A 20,440-nucleotide genomic window follows, 5' to 3' on the forward strand; every position below is an offset into this window, starting at 1 on the left:
ATATCTCACACTATTGAGGTGGGAAATCCTACTCCGTTCAGATTATATCAGTATCCTATACCTCAAGCCTGGCAGGCAGATTTAGAAAAAGAAGTAGATTCGATGCTTGCTTTAAATATCATAGAACATTCAACGTCGTCCTATTGTTCCCCACTCTGGTTAACAAAGAAGAAGGATGGATCCTTCAGGATCTGCTTTGATGGTCGAAAACTAAACAGTATCACCACTAACAGGGATGCTTATCCAATTCCCCGAATCGACGTGATTTTGAGCAAACTTCAGAATGCCAAATACATCTCTTCGATTGATTTGTCTAAGGCCTTTTTACAGATCCCACTGAGTGAAGAGAGCAAGAAATATACTGCTTTTGCTGTCAGTGGTAAAGGATTATTCCAGTTTGTCACCATGCCTTTCGGTCTTGTTTCTGCTCCTCAGACAATGTGTCGTCTGATGGATTTAGTCATTGGTCCACAGTTAGAGCCCTATGTTTTCTATTATTTGGACGATATTTTGGTTGTCACTCCTGATTTTTCCCTTCATATGGAAATTTTAGATAAGTTATTTTTACGTCTTAAGGAAGCTAATCTAACGGTCAATCTGGATAAATGTCAGTTTTGTCGACCTAGTCTTAAGTTCTTGGGTTATGTTGTGGATAACCAGGGGCTAAGGACTGATCCTGAGAAAATAGTTGCTATCAAAAATTTTCCTATACCTAAGACCACCACCCAAGTCCGTAGGATATTGGGAATGTGTGGCTATTATCGCCGGTTTGTACCGTCCTACTCTACCTTGTTGTCACCTCTTACTGATCTTTTGAAGAACAGGAAAAAGGGACAGACCATTACTTGGACTCCTGAGGCCGATGAAGCTTTTAGGCGCGTTAAAGATGCTTTAACGAGCGCTCCGGTCATGATGTCACCTAATTTTGATGAGCACTTTTATCTGATGACAGATTGCTCTAATACCGCTTCTGGTGGCGTATTATTTCAGTTGAAAGATGGCTCTGAACACCCCATAGCGTATACTAGTAAGAAGTTGAATAAGGCCCAGAAAAACTATTCAACTACAGAGAAAGAACTTTTAGCTATCATCCATGGGTTAGAAGCATTCCGTTATTATCTGGAAGGTCGTAATTTCACTATAATTACTGACCATAGTTCCTTGGTATGGCTTCATAGTATGAAAAACCCTTCTCAGAGGCTTTCTCGATGGATATGCAAACTGGCTGCATATTCATATAAGATTGTCCATAGAAAGGCAAACGGGGTAGTGGTCGCAGATGCTCTTTCACTTGTCCATGATATTAATGTTCTAGATCTGTCTTCTTTAACTCCTGATGCGTGGTATCAGAATATGATTGATAGGGTTACTCAGGACCCACAAAAATATCCTGATTTTAAGGTAGAGAATAATGTTCTGTATAAACACATCTTAAGTCCGATAGAGTCCTTATCCAATATGTCGGAGTGGAAAATTGTTGTACCTACGCCAAATAGGGAAAATATTCTGCATATGTTTCATGATGAAGTTACGGCTGGTCATTTTGGTTTCTATAAGACTTATCACCGTATTGCCGAATTATATTATTGGCCTGGCATGCGGAAGTCTATTAAAAGGTACATTTCTAAATGCATGGTTTGTGCTACTTGTAAACCAAGTAACCTACCACAAGCGGGACTTATGGGTTCCTTCAGGAACATCAATTTTCCTTGGCAGATGATCTCAATGGATCTCATTGGACCGTATCCTCGGAGCTACAAGGGTAATACCTATTGCCTGGTAGTTGTGGATTATTTCACTAAATTTCCTTTAGTTTGTCCTCTTCGTCAGGCCACAACTCCAGCAATTTTAAAATATTTGGAGGAACAAGTCTTTCTGGTGTATGGTGTTCCCCAAATTGTGTCGTGTGACAATGGTCCTCAGTTTGTATCAAAGGCCTTTAAAGATCTTTTAGCTAAATATAAGGTTCAAAAGACCTTTTACAATGCTGCCTACCATCCACAAGCAAATCATACTGAGAGAGTAAATCGCAGTATTGTCACAGCTCTAAGGTCCTATACCTACCCGGATCACCGAGCTTGGGATCAATATATCCATTCCATAGCTCAGGCCATAAGGACTTCTGTCCATGAAGTGACCCAGTGCTCCCCAGCATATCTGAATTTTGGTAGGAATGTTGCGTTATCAGGTGATTATTTTGGATTAATTTCAGACAATTCCGAAAACCTTCCTCAAATATCTGAGAAACTTCATCGCTTAGATGATCTCCAGACGTTACCTCATATTTTCTCAGGCATTAGGAAGAAGTTAAAAACTTCTTACCTAAGCAACCAGCAGCACTATAATTTGAGGAAACGAGATCTGCGATTCTTTGTTGGTGATCGAGGTCTTAAAGCGCAATTTTGTCAAATCCAGTAAGGGTGATGCCATTTCTGCAAAGTTTTGCCAGAAATATGTTCCATGTACTGTATTAAGGGTAGTATCTCCTTTGATTTATGAATTAAAGGACAATTCGACTAATAAGCGAATTGGTCAATTTCATGTAAAGGATTTATTGCCTGACAATACCATGGACGATGCTGATTCAACTTCATCGGAAGAAGATTAGCTTAACAGGGTTGTTGAGCTAATCCCTTCCTGTGGTTGCCCTTAGTTCGTTTTTATTATGGATTAGAATTAGTTTTAATTTTTTAATCACTCGATAGTGCACGTCCATAGTTCAAGTTTCATCCTTCAGCATGGTTTAATGACTTCTCACTTCTTAAGTACTAGGTACCGAATTATTACGTAATACTACTTATATGAGTTATCATTTTTTTTGTATTATGAAGTTCATTTTTAATCATTAGGGATCAATACTCTCAAGTATTAATCCAGCCAGTAGTATTACTAAGTTTGATAAACTTCACTTGTACTTTTAGTTTTGCTTACTGAACCTCTTACCAAAAAAAAGGTTGTTGATTATTAGACATTTGGATATGTAGGCCCATACAGGTACTCTTGGTAATACAGATGGAACTATGTTACACTGCCATATCTTAGGTTGTCATATTTTGGTTAGTTGTTTATCTACTTATTATTATTTTTTATATATATCCTTTTATATCATGTTATTGGACTTGCCATATTGGAAAGATGTGGTCGTGAATTTGTTATTGGGTTACTCTATTGACATTTGTCACTGATATTACAATAATTCAGATCCTTTCTTTCTCCACAGTATAATTCTGGAATTTGTTGGAATTTAGAGGTATATATTATGAATTCTTGAATCTTTCATATTTCTTCTTAGACACTAGTCTGTTGATGCTCAAAGTAGGTGAATACGTGGGTTCGAAGTTCAGCAAGGCGCCATTGCTATCCGATTTCGCAATCTATGTCTTTCATTGAAGAGTAGACAGATGTTTATCTATCATAATATTTCTGGTCAGGGAATGTCTGCAGCATGTCCTAACCACTCTTGTGTAATTAGTCCAAATATTCCAGGTATACTACCACATGAGTTTGTTTATTTTATGTCTCTTGGTTAATAATAGTATAGTGATGCTTGGACTCTCCCGATACTTAGAGTCATGAATGTTAGTAATTAACCTGCTTGGACAAATGATTGATTTTTTTTTTGTATATCACCACTTCTTACCTTTGGCATCAGTTGTTGCTTAGATTCAGGAGTATTTCCTGGATAATTCTATGTATGCGAGAATGCATGAATCTGCAGTTTTATTCAAAATTGGTAGCTCATTCTCGTCATATTTTTTTTTATCATGGAGTCATAGAACTTATATAAGTTCATCCTTTAGTGCTATTATTTAGTTCAGATAGGCTCACATTACCGGATGAGGGTAGATGTAGAGCTAATTTAGTTGATTTACTTAGTATTAGTGAGAATTGGTCCATAAACCTTCCTGATCGTTCTTCTTTGGATATGCTTTTGTGAATCTGGTGTCCATTGATAGTCCGATTTTGGATGAAGTGTCCGATTCTTCACTTATTTATTTATATGATTTAGTATTGATGTGAATTGGTCCATAAATCTTCCTGGTCGTTCTTCATTGGATATGCTTTTGTGAATCTGGTGTCCATTGATAGTCCGACTTTGGATTGAGTGTCCGATTCCACATTTATTTTGGTTACTGTATTTGCATTCCTTTGGTATGTTTAGTATTTATATTATTTGGTATTGGTGAGAATTGCTCCATAAATATTCCTGATTGTTCTTCTCTGGATATGCTATTACGAATCTGGTGTCCATTGCTAGTTCAATTTAGGATTGAGTGTTCGATTCTTCACTTATTCTAGTTATTGATTTATTGGGTCTTATTTTAGTATATTTACTTGTGTTATTCTACGAATTGGCTCACACCTTTGCCTGGTTGTCCGTCCTTGGATATACCCATTATAAATCTGATGTCCATGGATAGTTCAACTTTGGATTTAGTGCCAATTCGACACTTATTTGTCATTATAAATTATGTCTCATCTTTAGGTTGTTTGGCTTTTAAGAAAAAAAAACCAGTCACTTTTACTAGGACTTCGGGTCACATATTGCAATTTCTGTTATTTGCTGCAGTGACCATCCTACCTTCCCTTGATTATTAGTTGTGATTATTTGTAATCTTGCGAATCAGCGGGGAATGATACACTACCACTACTTTAGTTTAATACTTTGGAAAAAAAAAAAAATATTCGATTAAATTTTTTTTTTCTCGTAGTCGACGGGGAATGTGGCGTTCCGCCCCTTATAGAATCAAGTATTGTTGGGAAGATAATATTTAATCATTGAAAATATTATTTAAATATTTTCGGGATTAATTTCTTTCAATGTTTATTAAGATACAACGTAAAGCAAAAACATAATTGTTAAATGCTTACTGATGTCACATTTAAACGTGGCAACCTTGGTTCCCTCGCGTTGACAGTTAATGATTAGGAGAGGGGTACGAAGAACTTCAGCTGGTAACTGAAGGCCGTGAACGGGTCATTGTTCTCCAGTGTACGGTCTAGGTAGCGGGGTCGTTTGAACGAAATTATTCACCTATAATTCAAAGTTCCAAATGTATTAAAGATTACCATAAATACTATAGTGAAGTTATCCAGCAGTGAACAGTGAAGTTGAAGAATTTTGGAGAATATTATATACAATGAGTTCCGCCCCGGTAAATACACATTTATTAATTATTTTATTCAGCCATTTTGGAAGTCCTTGACATTTGCTAATTAAGTTTCACATAGTCTGTTTTCATGGTTTTTATGGTTTATTTTCATGGATCAAACTCATCTAGAGATAATTGAATGTTCGTTGTTAATTTGTGCTTCCAGTTGAAAAATAGAGCTAATTTAAACTCAATTTTTTATATTCCTTTCAAGTCTACGGATCTCCTATAAGTATCCATTGCCTAGTCATACTATATTTTATCCTTGTATAATATATCTGTAGACCTGTGTATATATTATAATAAAATATTGTTCCACAGTAATTATATTTTGTATTTAAATTGGAAATTACATGTGTTATTTGACCAAGGTCATCTGATAACAACTTGATAAAAGGTCAAGCTGTCTAGTCATTCAAGTTTTTGGACTTAATGACCTATTTCTTCTTATTCCCATAGGAATAAAAACACTTCCTCGTATCTCTTGCTTCTTTTTTTTGACATTGGGAGATTGGTAGTAACACCACACTGTGTTTTTTTTAGCACCTACCATGAAATCTTAAGGTCACCTAACAACCACACCAAGGCCAGACCACACTGAGAGAAACAATCACTAGGCGACCAGCCTGGATTATTTCCACACATTTTCGTTTGAGTACCTCCAGCTGCTTTCCACCAGTCTTGAGTACCTTCAGCTGCTTTCTACCAGTCTTCCTCTCCTGTACCTCCAGCAGGACAGCTGCTAGCGAGAGTTAGCACCCTTGGGTGCTCATTACATCAACTCGAAGATTGTGTAAAAGGGGTTTGTTTGGGAACAGTTACTGTGCTATTAGTAAAGACAGACTGTTTTTGTGATATTTAGTACATTTTTATAGTTCGATTGCACACACATTTTTCTTGTTTTATATTTTATGGTATTTTTTCCTTAACAACATAATATTTAATTAATAGCGTTCCCCAATACTCTGCAATATCTAAGGTAAAGATCTCTGAGCTCAGATATTTTCCCCTACAATAGTAGTCGGTACTCCTATTTTGATTATTTTTATGCTGGTTTCCATTTTTATATAATTATTTAAACTCATTTCATTATTTTAGTATAGGTTGAATTAGATTTTTCAAAATTAACTTCAGACATTATTCAAAATTTCAATTATTAACTTTATTTTAACTTTAACTCATTAAATTCCTATAAACTTCTGGACTCGATTCCCTCAGAATCGTTTCTGGTTTCACTTGCTATTATTATTATAAACTACGAGTTAGAAAAGGATCTGTTGTATCCAACCGTAAGTTTATTTATTCGATAAAGGCTTGTGCCTGTCCAACTCACATTGAGTTATTTATATATTATTTACCATATCAGGTAGTATTTAATTAAGGTGTACGTATTATAAACGTACAATTATTAGTTGGTGAAGGTTCTACTAACCTAGGTGTAAGTTGTACTTTCTGTATTAGAGGTACCCTTCTTCAGATTTTCTAACCTTATTAAGATTATTCTTAGATCACATTTGTGTGATAATTTTGTAATTGACTTTCACTAGTATCATTTTTTTTGTCATTTTAGAGTCACAAACTAGTTACTTGTCTTAACTCGGAGATTGTGAACATCTAGTAGTTAAATTTAATAAATTTATATTTATTGTGCATATTTTTTTTTCTCATATTACTCCTTTATATTTGTACATTTAATATACTTTTATTACAAATTTAATATACTCTATAGCAGCGTAGAATACCTGGAAGAGGGTTAACCCAGTTATCCTTCTTCTGGCGCCCAAAAATCTATTCTAATTTCATTATATTATTATATTTACCCTATCTACTTTGTGAACATTGTCTTAATATCTTCTTTTCTAGCCATCATTGACATTTCCTTTAATTTATTGTCCAGCCAGAAATAGCCGTGCAAATTGGCCGAATCCTTCCTTGAGTGTCAAGTGGCCATTCTCCTGCATATTGAGCTAGCTATTCAAGTTACATCTATCTATTCATAATTTTCATCTTCAGTCCTATATCAATTCTATACTCTTCGTCTTAGCATCTTTCCATACAAGTACTACTGCAAAGTAGTATTTGAGACTTCAGCTTCTTCAACGAAGAAGCCATATTGTGGTTCCTTTGGCTACATTAAGTAGATCTTCTTTTTCCTACTTCTGTTGGAGTTTATCACTCTCTGTGCATTCACTCCAACAGAAAATCATCTTCTTTCTGGTTACAACCGGACGTGGCACGGATAATTGAAAAGCACGGATGTCCGAACATATATTTCTTATACATAATACATATTTACGTATACACATATTGTCCTTTTCATGATCATTTTCAGTGCGTAACAAATGATAGGAAAAAGGGTAAGTCCGTGATAATACACATTTATGATATTTATTCTAACATGACATTTTAGTTAAATCTGACAGTTGTCACATTTTATTTTCAATTTGGAATAAAAACAAATCAAATGTGTTTCTTGCATTTATAAAATGGTATTTTCTTTGATTTGTATAGTTTATTATCTAATTAACAAAAATTATTTTTTTATTATGGCGCCATCTATCGACAACCAGAATAACTAGAATAAATGTTATAAAAATGTCACCGACGAAATGTAATCACCGACGTGCCTTTTTTTTGTCACATACAATTTAATGCGTTAGAAAGAAATCGAAAAACTGTGACGCACTGAAAGATGATCATGAGAAATACTGTACATTATGTATCTACCACAAAAAGATAAAAAAAAAATAAATCTTTCATTATGAGTCTCCCTCTCGGCATATAGAGTTTCAGTTCGAGTGATTTACGATGAGGCTATTTTGATAAAAGCTCAAAAATGCAATTTGAATAATAGAAAATCATAGCAAGGATAATCCGCAGCACGGATAATCCGCAGCACGGATAATCCGCACACGGATATTCGGGGTTCTACTGTATACAAATAACAATTATCCAAGAACATTCAAAAGCCATCTCTTTAAGTTAATGATGACATTTTCAAGTAGAATGATATTCTAATTAGTAATGTTTACATATCCATACCAGTGTGAATTTTACTACACGTAATTTGTCGTGTAAAGACAGAAAAAATAGGGATATCCGTAAAATATTTGCGAATTATGTACCCATGGCCTTAATCAAAATAACCGTGTCGTTTCATTTTTAACTTCAAATATCTCGATAACTAATGACTTTATCGTTACGAATCCGTAATTTTCATAAAAAGTATTCGAGAATCCAAAAATTAAACTAAAATAGCAATTTCGACAGTGGCGTAGAATTTGGAAAGGGTCAACCATTCACTTTCCCCCGTCGTACGCCTCTGGTAATAGACAGAAACGTTTGTTTAACATAGTTTAGTAGTTTGTACAGAACCTATACTTCCTGCCAAGTATGAAAAGGATACGTCGAATAGTTTTAAAATGCTGAGCAACAATAGTTTTTAAATTTTTAGATAAAACACCCTGTAACTCAGTAAGGAACCACATTTTATTTAAGTGTTTTAGGCCAAATCTTCGTATTTTGTGCTAAGGTTCCTCCAGTTACTACACTGGCGAGCAAAAAATTTAGGTCACTAGATGAATTATTTGATGCCTCGGATTTCCTAAACCTGTTGTCCGATTTGAATGATTTTTTTAGTATGTTATAGCGTTATTATTTAAGAATCTTAATGTGTTAATATTGTTGCTAGACAGGTAAATGTCATTTTATACCGGGTGTAACAATCATACTGTCTTTTTCCTTGAAGTTCGGAACACTCTGTGGAATATTATAGCATAGATAAAATATTGAAATTAGAACTTAATTGTAGCCTTAGGCTTTCTTAACATTTTCTTTTTTGATTCATTTGCTTATGTTGGATAATAAAAAAGTTAGGTACTTTAACAACTAGCCACGTTCTTCATCAATACAGGGTGTTTCTAAATAAAGGCGACAAACTTTAAGGGGTAATTCTACATGAAAGAATAATGACCGTTTGCTTTATAAACATATGTCCACAAATGCCTAATTTCCGTGATACGGGATGTTGAATTTTTTCTTACCAACTGACAGTTTATTTGTTGCTCTAAAACCGATTGAGATATGCAACTGAAATTTGGTAGGTTTTAAAAGGTAGATATTGCGCATTGTTTGACATATAATTAAGAATTTTATATTCACCATTGGCGTGCATACGGGTATAAATATTTTAGATACATCCCGTAAGCACGCCAATGGTGAATATAAAATTCTTAATTGCATGTCAAACAATGCGCAATAACTACCTCTTAAAACCTACCAAATTTCAGTTGCATATCTCAATCGGTTTTAGAGCAACAAATAAACCGTCAGTTTTTAAGAAAAAATTCAAAATCCCGTATCACGGAAATTAAGCATTTGTGGACATATGTTTACATTAGGATAGACCACACATAACATTTCAGCACCTTAAACTAAACTATCCTATTGTATGGTTGTGAGACATGGACGTTAAAAACCACAATGCTAAACAAAATAGAAGCATTCGAATTTTGGTGCTATCGACGAATCCTAAAGATATCGTGGGTTTCGCACACTTCCAATGAAGATGTTCTTCAAATGCTGAATTCAGAACGTCTGCTCATAAGCATCATAAAGAGGAGAAAAGCAGAATACTTCGGCCATATAATTAGAGGACCTAAATACCATCTGCTTCGCCTTATAATACAAGGAAAAGTGGAGGGAAAGAGATGGATTGGTCGAAAGAAACTTTCATGGCTGCGTAATATTAGACAATGGTGTGGCTGCACAGTAGAAGAATTATTTCGCGCAGCAGCCGATAGAGAGAGATTTCAGGAAATTGTAAACATGGTGACGGCCAACGTCTGAATACAGATACGGCACCTAAAGAAGAGAAGGACATATGTTTATAAAGCAAACGGTCATTATTTTTTCATGTAGAATTACCCCTTAAAGTTTGTCGCCCTTATTTGAGAACACCCTGTATTGATGAAGAACATGGCTAGTTGTTAAAGTACCTAACTTTTTTATTATCCAACATAAGCAAATGAATCAAAAAAGAAAATGTTAAGAAAGCCTAAGACTACAATTTAGTTCTAATTTCAATATTTTATCTATGCTATAATATTCCACAGAGTGTTCCGAACTTCAAGGAAAAAGACAGTATGATTGTTACACCCGGTATAAAATGACATTTACCTGTCTAGCAACAATATTAACACATTAAGATTCTTAAATAATAACGCTAGAACATACTAAAAAAATCATTCAAATCGGACAACAGGTTTAGGAAATCTGAGGCATCAAATAATTCATCTAGTGACCTAAATTTTTTGGTCGCCAGTGTATATGGACGATTATTAATGAAACACCCTGTATACCATTAATCATTCTCAGCAAGGATGTTATCATTAAATTTAATTTGTTGTATCTTTTGTTACAAGAATGTTGTAATCATTCTCTAGTGTTATGTTGAGATGTACCACATGGCTGAAGAATCTCATTAACAATCTTGTGATTTATTTTTATTAAAATTTTATTCGTCGTCTCTTGTCTTATAAATTTTAGAAGTCAGAGATTAAAGATGTTACCAGAAAGGGGTTCCAATAAGAAAAGTTTGTATCTGGGACTTTTCCCTTTTCTTTAAGAGATGTCCCTACAGCGTCCTAAGAGTGGATTTTAAACTACATATTTTTGAAATTCCACTTATATAGACAGTTTGGTTTCGTTTTGATTCAGAGGTGTGCACGCAGCTCCACTGAGGACGTCGTAAGACAGAAACAGCTGTCTGGAGATTGTGTATCGCCTCTGAATCGAAAGGAAACATAAACTGTCTTTCATTTTCACTTTTATCTTTACTCAGATTTTGAGTACTAGGAACTTTCTTTCGGACCTTTTTTCCTAGACGACTGAAAGCGGAATGTGACTGCATATTGTAGAGTCCTTTTCGCTTAATTTATTCGTCGTCTCTTGTCTTATAAATTGTAAAAGTCAGAGATTAAGAATGTTACCAGAAAGGGTTTCCAATAAGAAAAGTTTCAGATTTAAATAATTGTTTACTATTATTTTAATAGTGAATTTTTGTCTGGGACTTTTCTATTTTTATTTAGTTTAATTTTGTGCATAAAAGTTTAGCACATACAGTGATGAGCTCGCTACTAACCGGCAAAATAACGCAAAAGATGGAAAACATATTAAGTTGTGACATAAAAAAAAGATGCTGCTAGAGGTGAGAAATTTAGCGATAAAAACCTATACATTTACATTCTATTTATTGTTTCCCACCTTTAGACGTATCAGAGGAGTATGTCAATTAAGATTGACACTGTCACAGTGACAGTTGCCAAACTCGTCCGATAGATCTAAAGTTGGGGAACAATAAATAGAATGTAAATTTACAGGTTTTTATCACTAAATTTCCTAACTCTATTAGATTCATTTCTTTTTATCTCACAATTTAATGTTTTCCATCTTTTATTAGCGCGTTCATCACTGTATATCACTAGTATTCGAATTATGTAGTGATAGATCCACATTTCAACAGTTAAAGTATGGATTTTGGTAGTTTTTTCATATCTAAATAACACACATGTCCAAAAGTTTGGAATACGTACAAATAATATATCTACGCCTATGGTGGTTTCAAAGCTGTTGTTGATATTCATTTTAGAGCGTTTTTACATGAAAATGATAAAAACTTTGATCGTTTTTGTATCATTTTGCCCATTTTGGTCACATTTAACTGATTAGCGTATTTACACATTATTTCAGTCTGCGTTTAAATTTAAATTGAGTCGTTTAAAAATGCATAAAAACGTGATATCTCACTTTGACAGATCTAGAGTAATTGCTTTGTTGCAACAGGGCTGTAGTCAAAGTGATATCGCGAATATTGTTGATGTTACTCAGAGTGCTGTATCTAAAATTAAAAAAAAATCCAAGAGACAAATGACGTCAAGGATCGTCCCAGAAGTGGTAGAAGTCGATGTACAACAGCAGCACAAGATCGGCAGATAACATTGATAGCTCGAAGAAATCGGCTGGAATCCACAAGTGGTATATCCAGAGAAATTTCTAGGCTGCAAGGACTGAATATTTCACGGCAAACAATAACACGCCGACTAAATGCGGTAAATTTGTATCGTAGAAGGCCCTTACATGTTTCTAAACTAACCTACCAACACAAAATAGTAAGGTTACAATGGGCCAGAGAAATGGTGCAACATGGTCCTAACTGGAATAACGTGATGTTCTCTGATGAGCCAAAAATTGGCTTGGTATCTGATTCGCGAAGAACACTGCTGGTTTGGAGGGCCCCAGGACGACAAGCCCGACTAGAAACAGCCCAACCGCGTGTCCCGTTTGAAGGTGGCAGTATTATGGTTTGGGGTGGTATTATGAGTGGTACACGGACGCCACTGCTGGTTCTGGAGAGAAGTGTCACTGGTGCTGTGTACATCGAGGAAGTTTTAAATCCTGTCGTACGTCTATTCCGAGGGGCAGTAGGTGATGAATTTGTATTTATGCATGACAACGCACCTCCTCATCGAACAGCAGCAGTACAAAATTTTCTGGAAGAAGAAGGAATATCTACATTACAGTGGCCCTCGAATTCCCCCGATATGAACGTTATTGAACATGCTTGGGACATTCTCAAGACACGCATCAAAAAGCGAAACAATCCCCCTATTACACTTCGCGAACTAAAAGATGCTGCTCGTGAAGAATGGGAGAGAATTCCTTAAGCCCAGCTCGACCAGTTAATCGGCAGCATGCCAAATCGCATAAAGGCATGCATATAGGCCAATGGAGGAAATACTAATTATTAATTTTATTAAAAATTATTTTTTTCTTTACTAATTTATCTTTAAATGTAAGTTGTACTTTCTAAGTTTTTCACTCCAAGAGAATAAATATTTTTTTTCGCATATCGTTTATCTAGTTTTGAGATTTATTTAGTATTGTTAAGAATTGAAACAAAATGATGTTTAATTATTCAGAAAAGTTTATATATAAAAATCAATAAAAAGACGAAATATTCCAATATTCCAAACTTTTGGACATATGTGTACATGCCACGTGGTTTTTGGAGTTTCAGTTTGATTTTTCTTCGAGCCCGGTTCTTTGAGTTGTTAGATATTTGCATTGTTAAACAACTTCTATTTTAATTATGTATGGCATAATATGATCAGTTATTTTGTGTAGTTACCAATTTTGGATTTAAAAATATCCTAGTAAACGTTATTTGTGTTTTAGGCGTGATAGGCACTACAAAAATACTGTTACATTCCGGCATTGGTCCAAAAAAGCATTTGAATGATATTAACATAGAAACAAAGATAGATCTACCTGTAGGAGAAAATCTACAAGACCATCTAACCACCGGTTTTGATTTGATACTCTTCAACCAATCACTTGGTATAGGAATAGAATACATAATGTCGCCATTCTCTCCCTTAGAATATTTGTATAGTGGAACAGGACCATGGACTACTGCTGGTTGTGAAGCACTGGCCTATTTTAGTACAAAAGATAACCAAGAAGCTGTTCCAGATCTTCAGTTTATGGTAATGAATGTAGGAGTAAATGAAGATAGAGGTTTATATCTCAGACACATGCTTGGTGTTTCTGATGAAATTTGGGACAAATATTTTGCAAAATTGAAATCTAATGTAACTGCTACAATATTACCCATACTCTTGCATCCAAAAAGTAGAGGCAATGTACGGTTAGAAAGCAACAGACCAAACAGCGCAGTACTTATTGATCCGAAATATCTTAGTCATGAATATGATATTGATATTCTAATAAAAGGTATAGAGATTGTAAGAAAACTTGTTGAAACACGTGAAATGAAGAACATGGGTGCCAGTTTCAATACAAACATATTTCCAGGTTGTTCTCAATTCGATTTCGGCTCAAAAGAATATTGGAGATGTTATGTTCAGCATTTGACAATAACTTCATACCATCCAGTTGGTACTTGCAAAATGGGCCACGAAGAAGATGAAACATCTGTTGTTAATTACGATTTTGAAGTAAAAGGTACCAATAACCTATTTGTAGTGGATGGGTCGGTGATGCCAACTTTGACAAGTGGGAATATCAATGGTGCCATATTTTTGTTGGCAGAAATAGCAAGTGATATTTTTAAATACAAAGATTTTTTAAGTCGAGGAAGATGTATAATTTTAGAAATATTTATTGAAAGTTATGTTTGCAAAAATTATTACTAAATAGGTATTATATACTAAATATATTTCTTATATATTTATTAGAAATTTAATATACTGTTTATTAAAATCCATTATGTAGTTTACTTTCCAAATAATTAGAATTGTATTTAGAAGGGCGTTTTTTGAAGCTTGTCAAATAATAAAATTCAATATATTTTGGAAGATAAAATGTCCAACCTTATTTTTATACGTATACCTCGTCCAATTTACTTACCGTTGCACGTCATCCGCGCCATAGCCTGTGACACGATACCAACACGAAATATTTAGGCGGTGGGTGTGTTCTTTTTTAGAATCAAAATGATTCTAAAGGGGAACATACCTACCGCCTAGATATTTCGTGTTGGTAGCGTGTCACAGGCTATGGCGCGGATGACGTGCAACGGTAAGTAAATTGGACGAGGATGCTATTGATTAAGTACTTTAGAAAGGAACTACAACTTTAAAGGTATAGAACAAGTTTCCTTTGGTCAATGGACTCCCAAATATGAAAAAATTACGGAGTGCCAGCATTTAAAGGGGTACGTTTTTGAGAAAGAGTTGAATTAGTCCGTACGCACTAGGGTGCGTTATGGTGAATTCTAGCACTTTTTGTATGTATACATTTACAGAAACGTTGTTCAAAATTAAATTTTCTTTGGGAGAAGTATTTACATAGGGTTTATAATAAGTATCCGCGATCCCACTCACTCCATTTTTGGGTAAATTTTCACTATATTTTCACAAAAATTGTTCTACAACTTTTTACGCAGTTTTAGGTAGATGCAATGGCACATTTACTAGAAAGAAAAATCATTTACCTTTGAGAGAGGGAGATAGAGAAATTGATGATTTAGAACTCATCGTTTCCGAACATTTTCCATATTTATATCACGTTAAAATTCTGCACAAAAATAACCGGCAAATTATATGAATCTTTTCCTACTTTTTTTTTTAATTTTGCCACTGCGCATCCAAAACCTGAGTCTCTTTACTATCTTGGGCTAATGTACTTTATAAATACTTTTAAGATTGCCTTTAACACTTTTGATTAATTTCTGTAGGTACTCATGATTATTGTTTCATAAAACTTTGATTTTGCGTATGATTCTTGGTTAAAAAAAATCAAAATATTGTATTAATTTCTATGTTTTTATTTCTTTATACTTCGATTTTGTTCATATTATTACAAAGAACTCTAAATTTAATGCTTTTTTACAACCTATTCTATTAAAACTTAATAAATAAACTAGTACTCAGTATAATTACCGTGGACCCTAAATCTATAGATACATGTGTAATCGTCTTTTCCATAATTATTAAGTATATGTAGTTCAACTATTTCAAAAGCTTTGGTATCATTGTTGACGATTTGAAAAGTTTGATAGGGTCTCCCAGTAAGCTGATATGTGAATGTTCCCAAAACTTCGGGCGTTTCTCCATTTTGGTGGGGAAGACCCTAAAATAGAAAAAAAAAGTAAAATAATAGTAATATCAGAGTCGTCTTTTCTAGTTTCGTTTTTATTCTATATTCTATTAAATACTATAAAAAAGCACGCAATTTCGTATTTATGTCATTCATGAAGTTTAGTTGAGACAAATAGGGCTTTTCATCGATTGTCATTTATTTCGAGTTTCTGTCATATGTTGTATAATCTGTGTATAATATTAATATACACGGATTATACGACATAATAAGCTCGAAACAAATGACTGTGAATGAAAAGCCCTATTAGCAACTTATAGTATGATACAATTGATTCAAATATTGGCATAATAATAGGCCAGGGTAATAAGACAAAAATATACCCTGATCGTAACACTTCCGCAGCCAGGGTACTGAAGCGTTTTTTCGACAGGTAATACCTATAGGAACAAATTATAACTAGTTCCTGCGTAGGATCTGGCGGCCATTTTTATTTATAAACAATTAACTGTCAAAAAATGGCATTTTCTTTTTTTTTTCAAATTAACGGAAAACAGTGAAACTTATGATTTTTTTTAGTACAAGTATCTTCGATATTGTGGAAAAAGCTTTAAAATGACGTATTACAAAGTTTGATATACTCATTTATTGTTAATATAATTGCGAAAAAAAGGTCGGAATTGCAAAAAAAATAGTTTGTCAATAACTGCTGTAAAAATTAGTGTACAGCTTTGAAATTTTTGTCAAATGAGGGTTCTTTGGTGCTTAATATGTGATAAAAATTTCAAAGCGATTCATTCAATTGTTTAAATTTTATTCAAATTGTTTATCCCAGAGAGCATTTTTTTGCAAGAACATAAGTCGGAAAAAAATGACGTTAGAACCATTCCACAGGTGTCAAATGAAAGAGCATGAGCTACATTTTCAACATGGTTTAAGAAAGTGAATAAAAAAATGCATTTATTAATAATAAATAATTATGCAAAATATCATCAATTTTTCTTTATACACTTTTTGAATAACGTTTTCCAAAAAAATTAACTTTTTTACCCTGTTTTAAGTGCACAACTACCAAGTAATGTTATTTATATCATAATTGATAAAAAATTGTAATAAATATGTATAATTTCTTATATAACAAAATAAAAAGTTTTTAACGAAAGATTTACGATACTTCTGCATAATTACTTATTACTAATAAATGCATTTTTTATTCACTTTTTTTAAACCAAGTTGAAAATATAGCTCATGCTCTTTCATTTGACACCTGTGGAATGGTTCTAAAGTCATTTTTTTCTGACTTATGTTATTGCAAAAAAATGCTCTCTGGGATAAACAATTTGAATAAAATTTAAACAATTGAATGAATCGCTTTGAAATTTTTATCACATATTAAGCACCAAAGAACCCTTATGTGACAAAAATTTCAAAGCTGTACACTAATTTTTACAACAGTTATTGCGAAAATATTTTTTTTGCAATTCCGACCTTTCTTCGCAATTATATTAACAATAAATGAGTACCTATATCAAACTTTGTAATACGTCATTTTAAAGCTTTTTCCATAATCTCGAAGATATTTGTACTAAAAAAACCATAAGTTTCCCTGTTTTCCATTGATTTGAAAAAAAAGTGAAAAATGCCATTTTTTGACACTTAATTGTTTATAAATAAAAATGGCCGCCAGATCCTACGCAGGAAATAGTTACAATTTGCTCTTATAGGTATTACCTGCCGAAAAAACGCTTCAGTAGCCTGGCTGTTCAAGTGTCATGGAAAAAACCTTATTACCCTGGACTGTAACCCAGACATCCAAAGTGAAAGTGAAAGTTATCCTCCAACACCAAATTGTTCTACATGGTCCACATATTGTTCAGAAAAAAGTCACATTTTGAGCGTCGAGTTTGGGAGGGGAGGGGGGGGGGGGGGAGAAATCGGTAAATTCGTAGTTTTTTACGTTTTTTGTCAATATTTCTAAAACTAAGCGGTTTAGCATGAACAAACCTCTATACAAAAATGTTCTTCATTAAATTTGGAATAAAAAAGGCCCGATGAATAATCGTTCTAAAATGAACGGTTCCAAAGTTACGGAGGTAGTATAGTATAATTGATCCAAAAATGGCCTAACCCAGACATCCAAAGTAAAAGTTTTCCTCACCAAATTGTTCTATATGGTCCACATATTGTTCAGTAAAGTTCAGTAAGTTACACCATTTTGAGCGTCCGGTTTGGGGTGAGATATGGGAGAAGTCGGTAAATTAGTATTTTTTTTTACGTTTTTCGTCAATATTTTTAAAACTATTTAGCGTAAACAATGTTCTATACACAAAGGTTCTACAAAACACAATCCTGTTAAAGAAAATTTCTTTCATCAGTAATAATATCTATTAATTGCTCAAAAAATATAATAAATAATTACACTTTTATAAAAAAGAACTTTTTTATAATAAAACCTTTTTATTATTTATAGGAAAGAATATAAAATAATTTAACGATAAACGATTTAACGATAAAATGCTTAAAATTCCAAAAATTCCACTCTAATAAAAAAGTACTTTTTCTAATATCACGGTTTTGTTATTGTACATATTATAGGACACAACATGTTTGGAAAGAATAGTTAACTTAAAAAATATGAATTTTTAGTAGGTGTATTGACTTATTTATAATTATGATTCCAAAAATTACACTAGTATAAAATAGTATTTTTTATAATACGACGGTTGTTTAAAATGGTATGTATAATTTTAATTATATAAACTTTTAATTATTTATTAAAACAATTAAAAAAAGATACGCAACAGCCGGGTTCCAACTGGGGACCATCTGCAGTCTAATGCCACTGAGGCACCATCAATTTGTAGATATCGATTTATTAACGTACTTTAAAATATCATTGCATTAGTCACATTTTTAAAATAGTTTCGACATTTAAAAAATCGATTTATCCATACAGTGTGATTGGTCAGTGGGGTAAAGCTTTGTATATCCGTTATAAGTAATAGATAGTAATAAAAGTTAATAACAAAAATTGTAGCCAACTTTGATTACAGATTGATAATCAGTAATCGTAAATTGTAAGTTTTAGACAATTATTCAGTCATGGCTTACTTAAAATTTGGAAAGATTTAGACCCGTAATTATTAATAATTTTGCTCTGAAAAATGAAAATATCTCGAAAACTAATAAATTTACACATAGGGAATGTTATACAAAAATTATATTATGGTAATGGTACTTTTCGATAATGATATAAAATACAGGGTGTTCTATTTAAAATTACTGAGAAAATAATGTACTTGCGTTTTGACTCACCCTGTATTCAATATAAAGAAAATTAGCAAAACAACCATTTACGAAAATTTTGACAATACATAAAAAATATAACGTCAATAAACCATTGACCTTGTGCTTGCTTTTATTTATACAGGTAGTTAAACTTGTTACGATTTTCATATAAAATTGGTTATAACTTTGTAAATACCCCGTATAACATACCAAACCTTTATATTTTTGTAATCGAAAAGTTACGATGATTTCGAATATAAAATAAAATACAGGGTGTTCTATTTAAAAAAAACATAAGTTTGGTCTGCCACTATGTTATCGAACACCTTGTAACATTCTAACTAATTTTGTAATGTGAAGCTCAAAGTTCGTTACAATTTTTGTTATTAAGTTTTATCGCTATACATTACTATAACGGATCTTCTCAGCTTCACCCCACTAATTAATCACCCTGTATAATAGCAGTTAAATATTGCATTATTAGCTAGTTCTAAGCTATCCTGAAAATTTCAGGTGTCTAGGTAGCCTAGAACTATTTTTAAAATGGATTCCCCTTATCCAGGGGAAAGTTATCCCCTTATTTTACGCAAGACGGATATCTCTAGGAATAATCAAAACGATTTTACAAGAACATAATAAAAGTAAAAGTGAAAGAAGAATTAATTGAGCCGATTGAAGCCGGCAATGGGATAAGACAGGGTAGTTGAGCTCCTGAGCTCCCTATAGTTCAATCTGATCATGGATGAAATATTAAAAAAAGCAAGAACGAAAAAAGGGCACCAAATGGGAGAAAAACAACTTAAAAATAATCTGCTGCGTAGACGACGCAATATAAAGTCGAATTATAATTTTATTAGAGTACCGCTTATAGGATTATCCTGGTTTAAGGAATAGAATTTTGAGGTCCCGAAACGTTTCTATTTACTCCTTAATAAATTTATAGGAATACGTTTTTTTTTGTAAAATGGTATCCTTATTAGAATATATTTTTCAAGTAACCAAAAACTTTTTATGTACAATTTCCCACGAATTTAAATGATTTCTGGTTTATAGGACCTGTCGATAATAAACACTTTATTCCTTACTTTATTACGGGCACCAATTCTAAACTCCGCCAAACATTTACCGATCATAAAGTAGGTACTTTTTCATTTGTGTAAATATTTTTATTGCTCACCCACCACCCGCACGTCGTTGTCTGTTTAGATTTTTAGAAACAGTTAATTTAGAAGTCATAACCGCTTGTATATATAATAACCGCTTTATAATATGTATTATATGAAGTTTTCTGGAGGGTAAAACCAATTAAAATTTTTTAATTATTATATTTTAAAGCAACAAGTAACTAATATATTAGGTAACAAAAAAAAAATTGGTCC

General features: G+C 33.2%; 2 protein-coding genes and 1 long non-coding RNA gene across 5 annotated transcripts in view; 2 read left to right on the plus strand and 1 right to left on the minus strand.

The window, feature by feature from the left end:
- Positions 1-14,439, plus strand: part of LOC114327433 (glucose dehydrogenase [FAD, quinone]) — a 76,953-nt gene extending 62,514 nt beyond the window's left edge. For both annotated transcript variants that reach the window (XM_028276055.2, XM_028276056.2), the window contains exon 6: positions 13,389-14,439. In XM_028276055.2, the coding sequence (XP_028131856.1) occupies positions 13,389-14,368 (980 nt within the window). In that variant the 3' untranslated portion in view covers positions 14,369-14,439. The remainder of the gene's footprint in view (positions 1-13,388) is intronic.
- On the plus strand, positions 3,916-6,803 carry LOC126882048 (uncharacterized). Its single transcript, XR_007697102.1, has 2 exons — positions 3,916-5,156; positions 5,697-6,803. It is a non-coding gene; the product is annotated as an uncharacterized LOC126882048 (long non-coding RNA).
- A 1,041-nt stretch (positions 14,440-15,480) lies between the features above and the next one.
- Positions 15,481-20,440, minus strand: part of LOC114327432 (SUN domain-containing protein 1) — a 42,171-nt gene continuing 37,211 nt past the window's right edge. For both annotated transcript variants that reach the window (XM_028276053.2, XM_028276054.2), the window contains one exon: positions 15,481-15,806. In XM_028276053.2, coding sequence (XP_028131854.1) covers positions 15,597-15,806 — 210 coding nt within the window. In that variant the 3' untranslated portion in view covers positions 15,481-15,596. The remainder of the gene's footprint in view (positions 15,807-20,440) is intronic.

Source organism: Diabrotica virgifera, chromosome 3 (assembly GCF_917563875.1).
Source record: "Diabrotica virgifera virgifera chromosome 3, PGI_DIABVI_V3a".
Taxonomy (NCBI): domain Eukaryota; kingdom Metazoa; phylum Arthropoda; class Insecta; order Coleoptera; family Chrysomelidae; genus Diabrotica; species Diabrotica virgifera.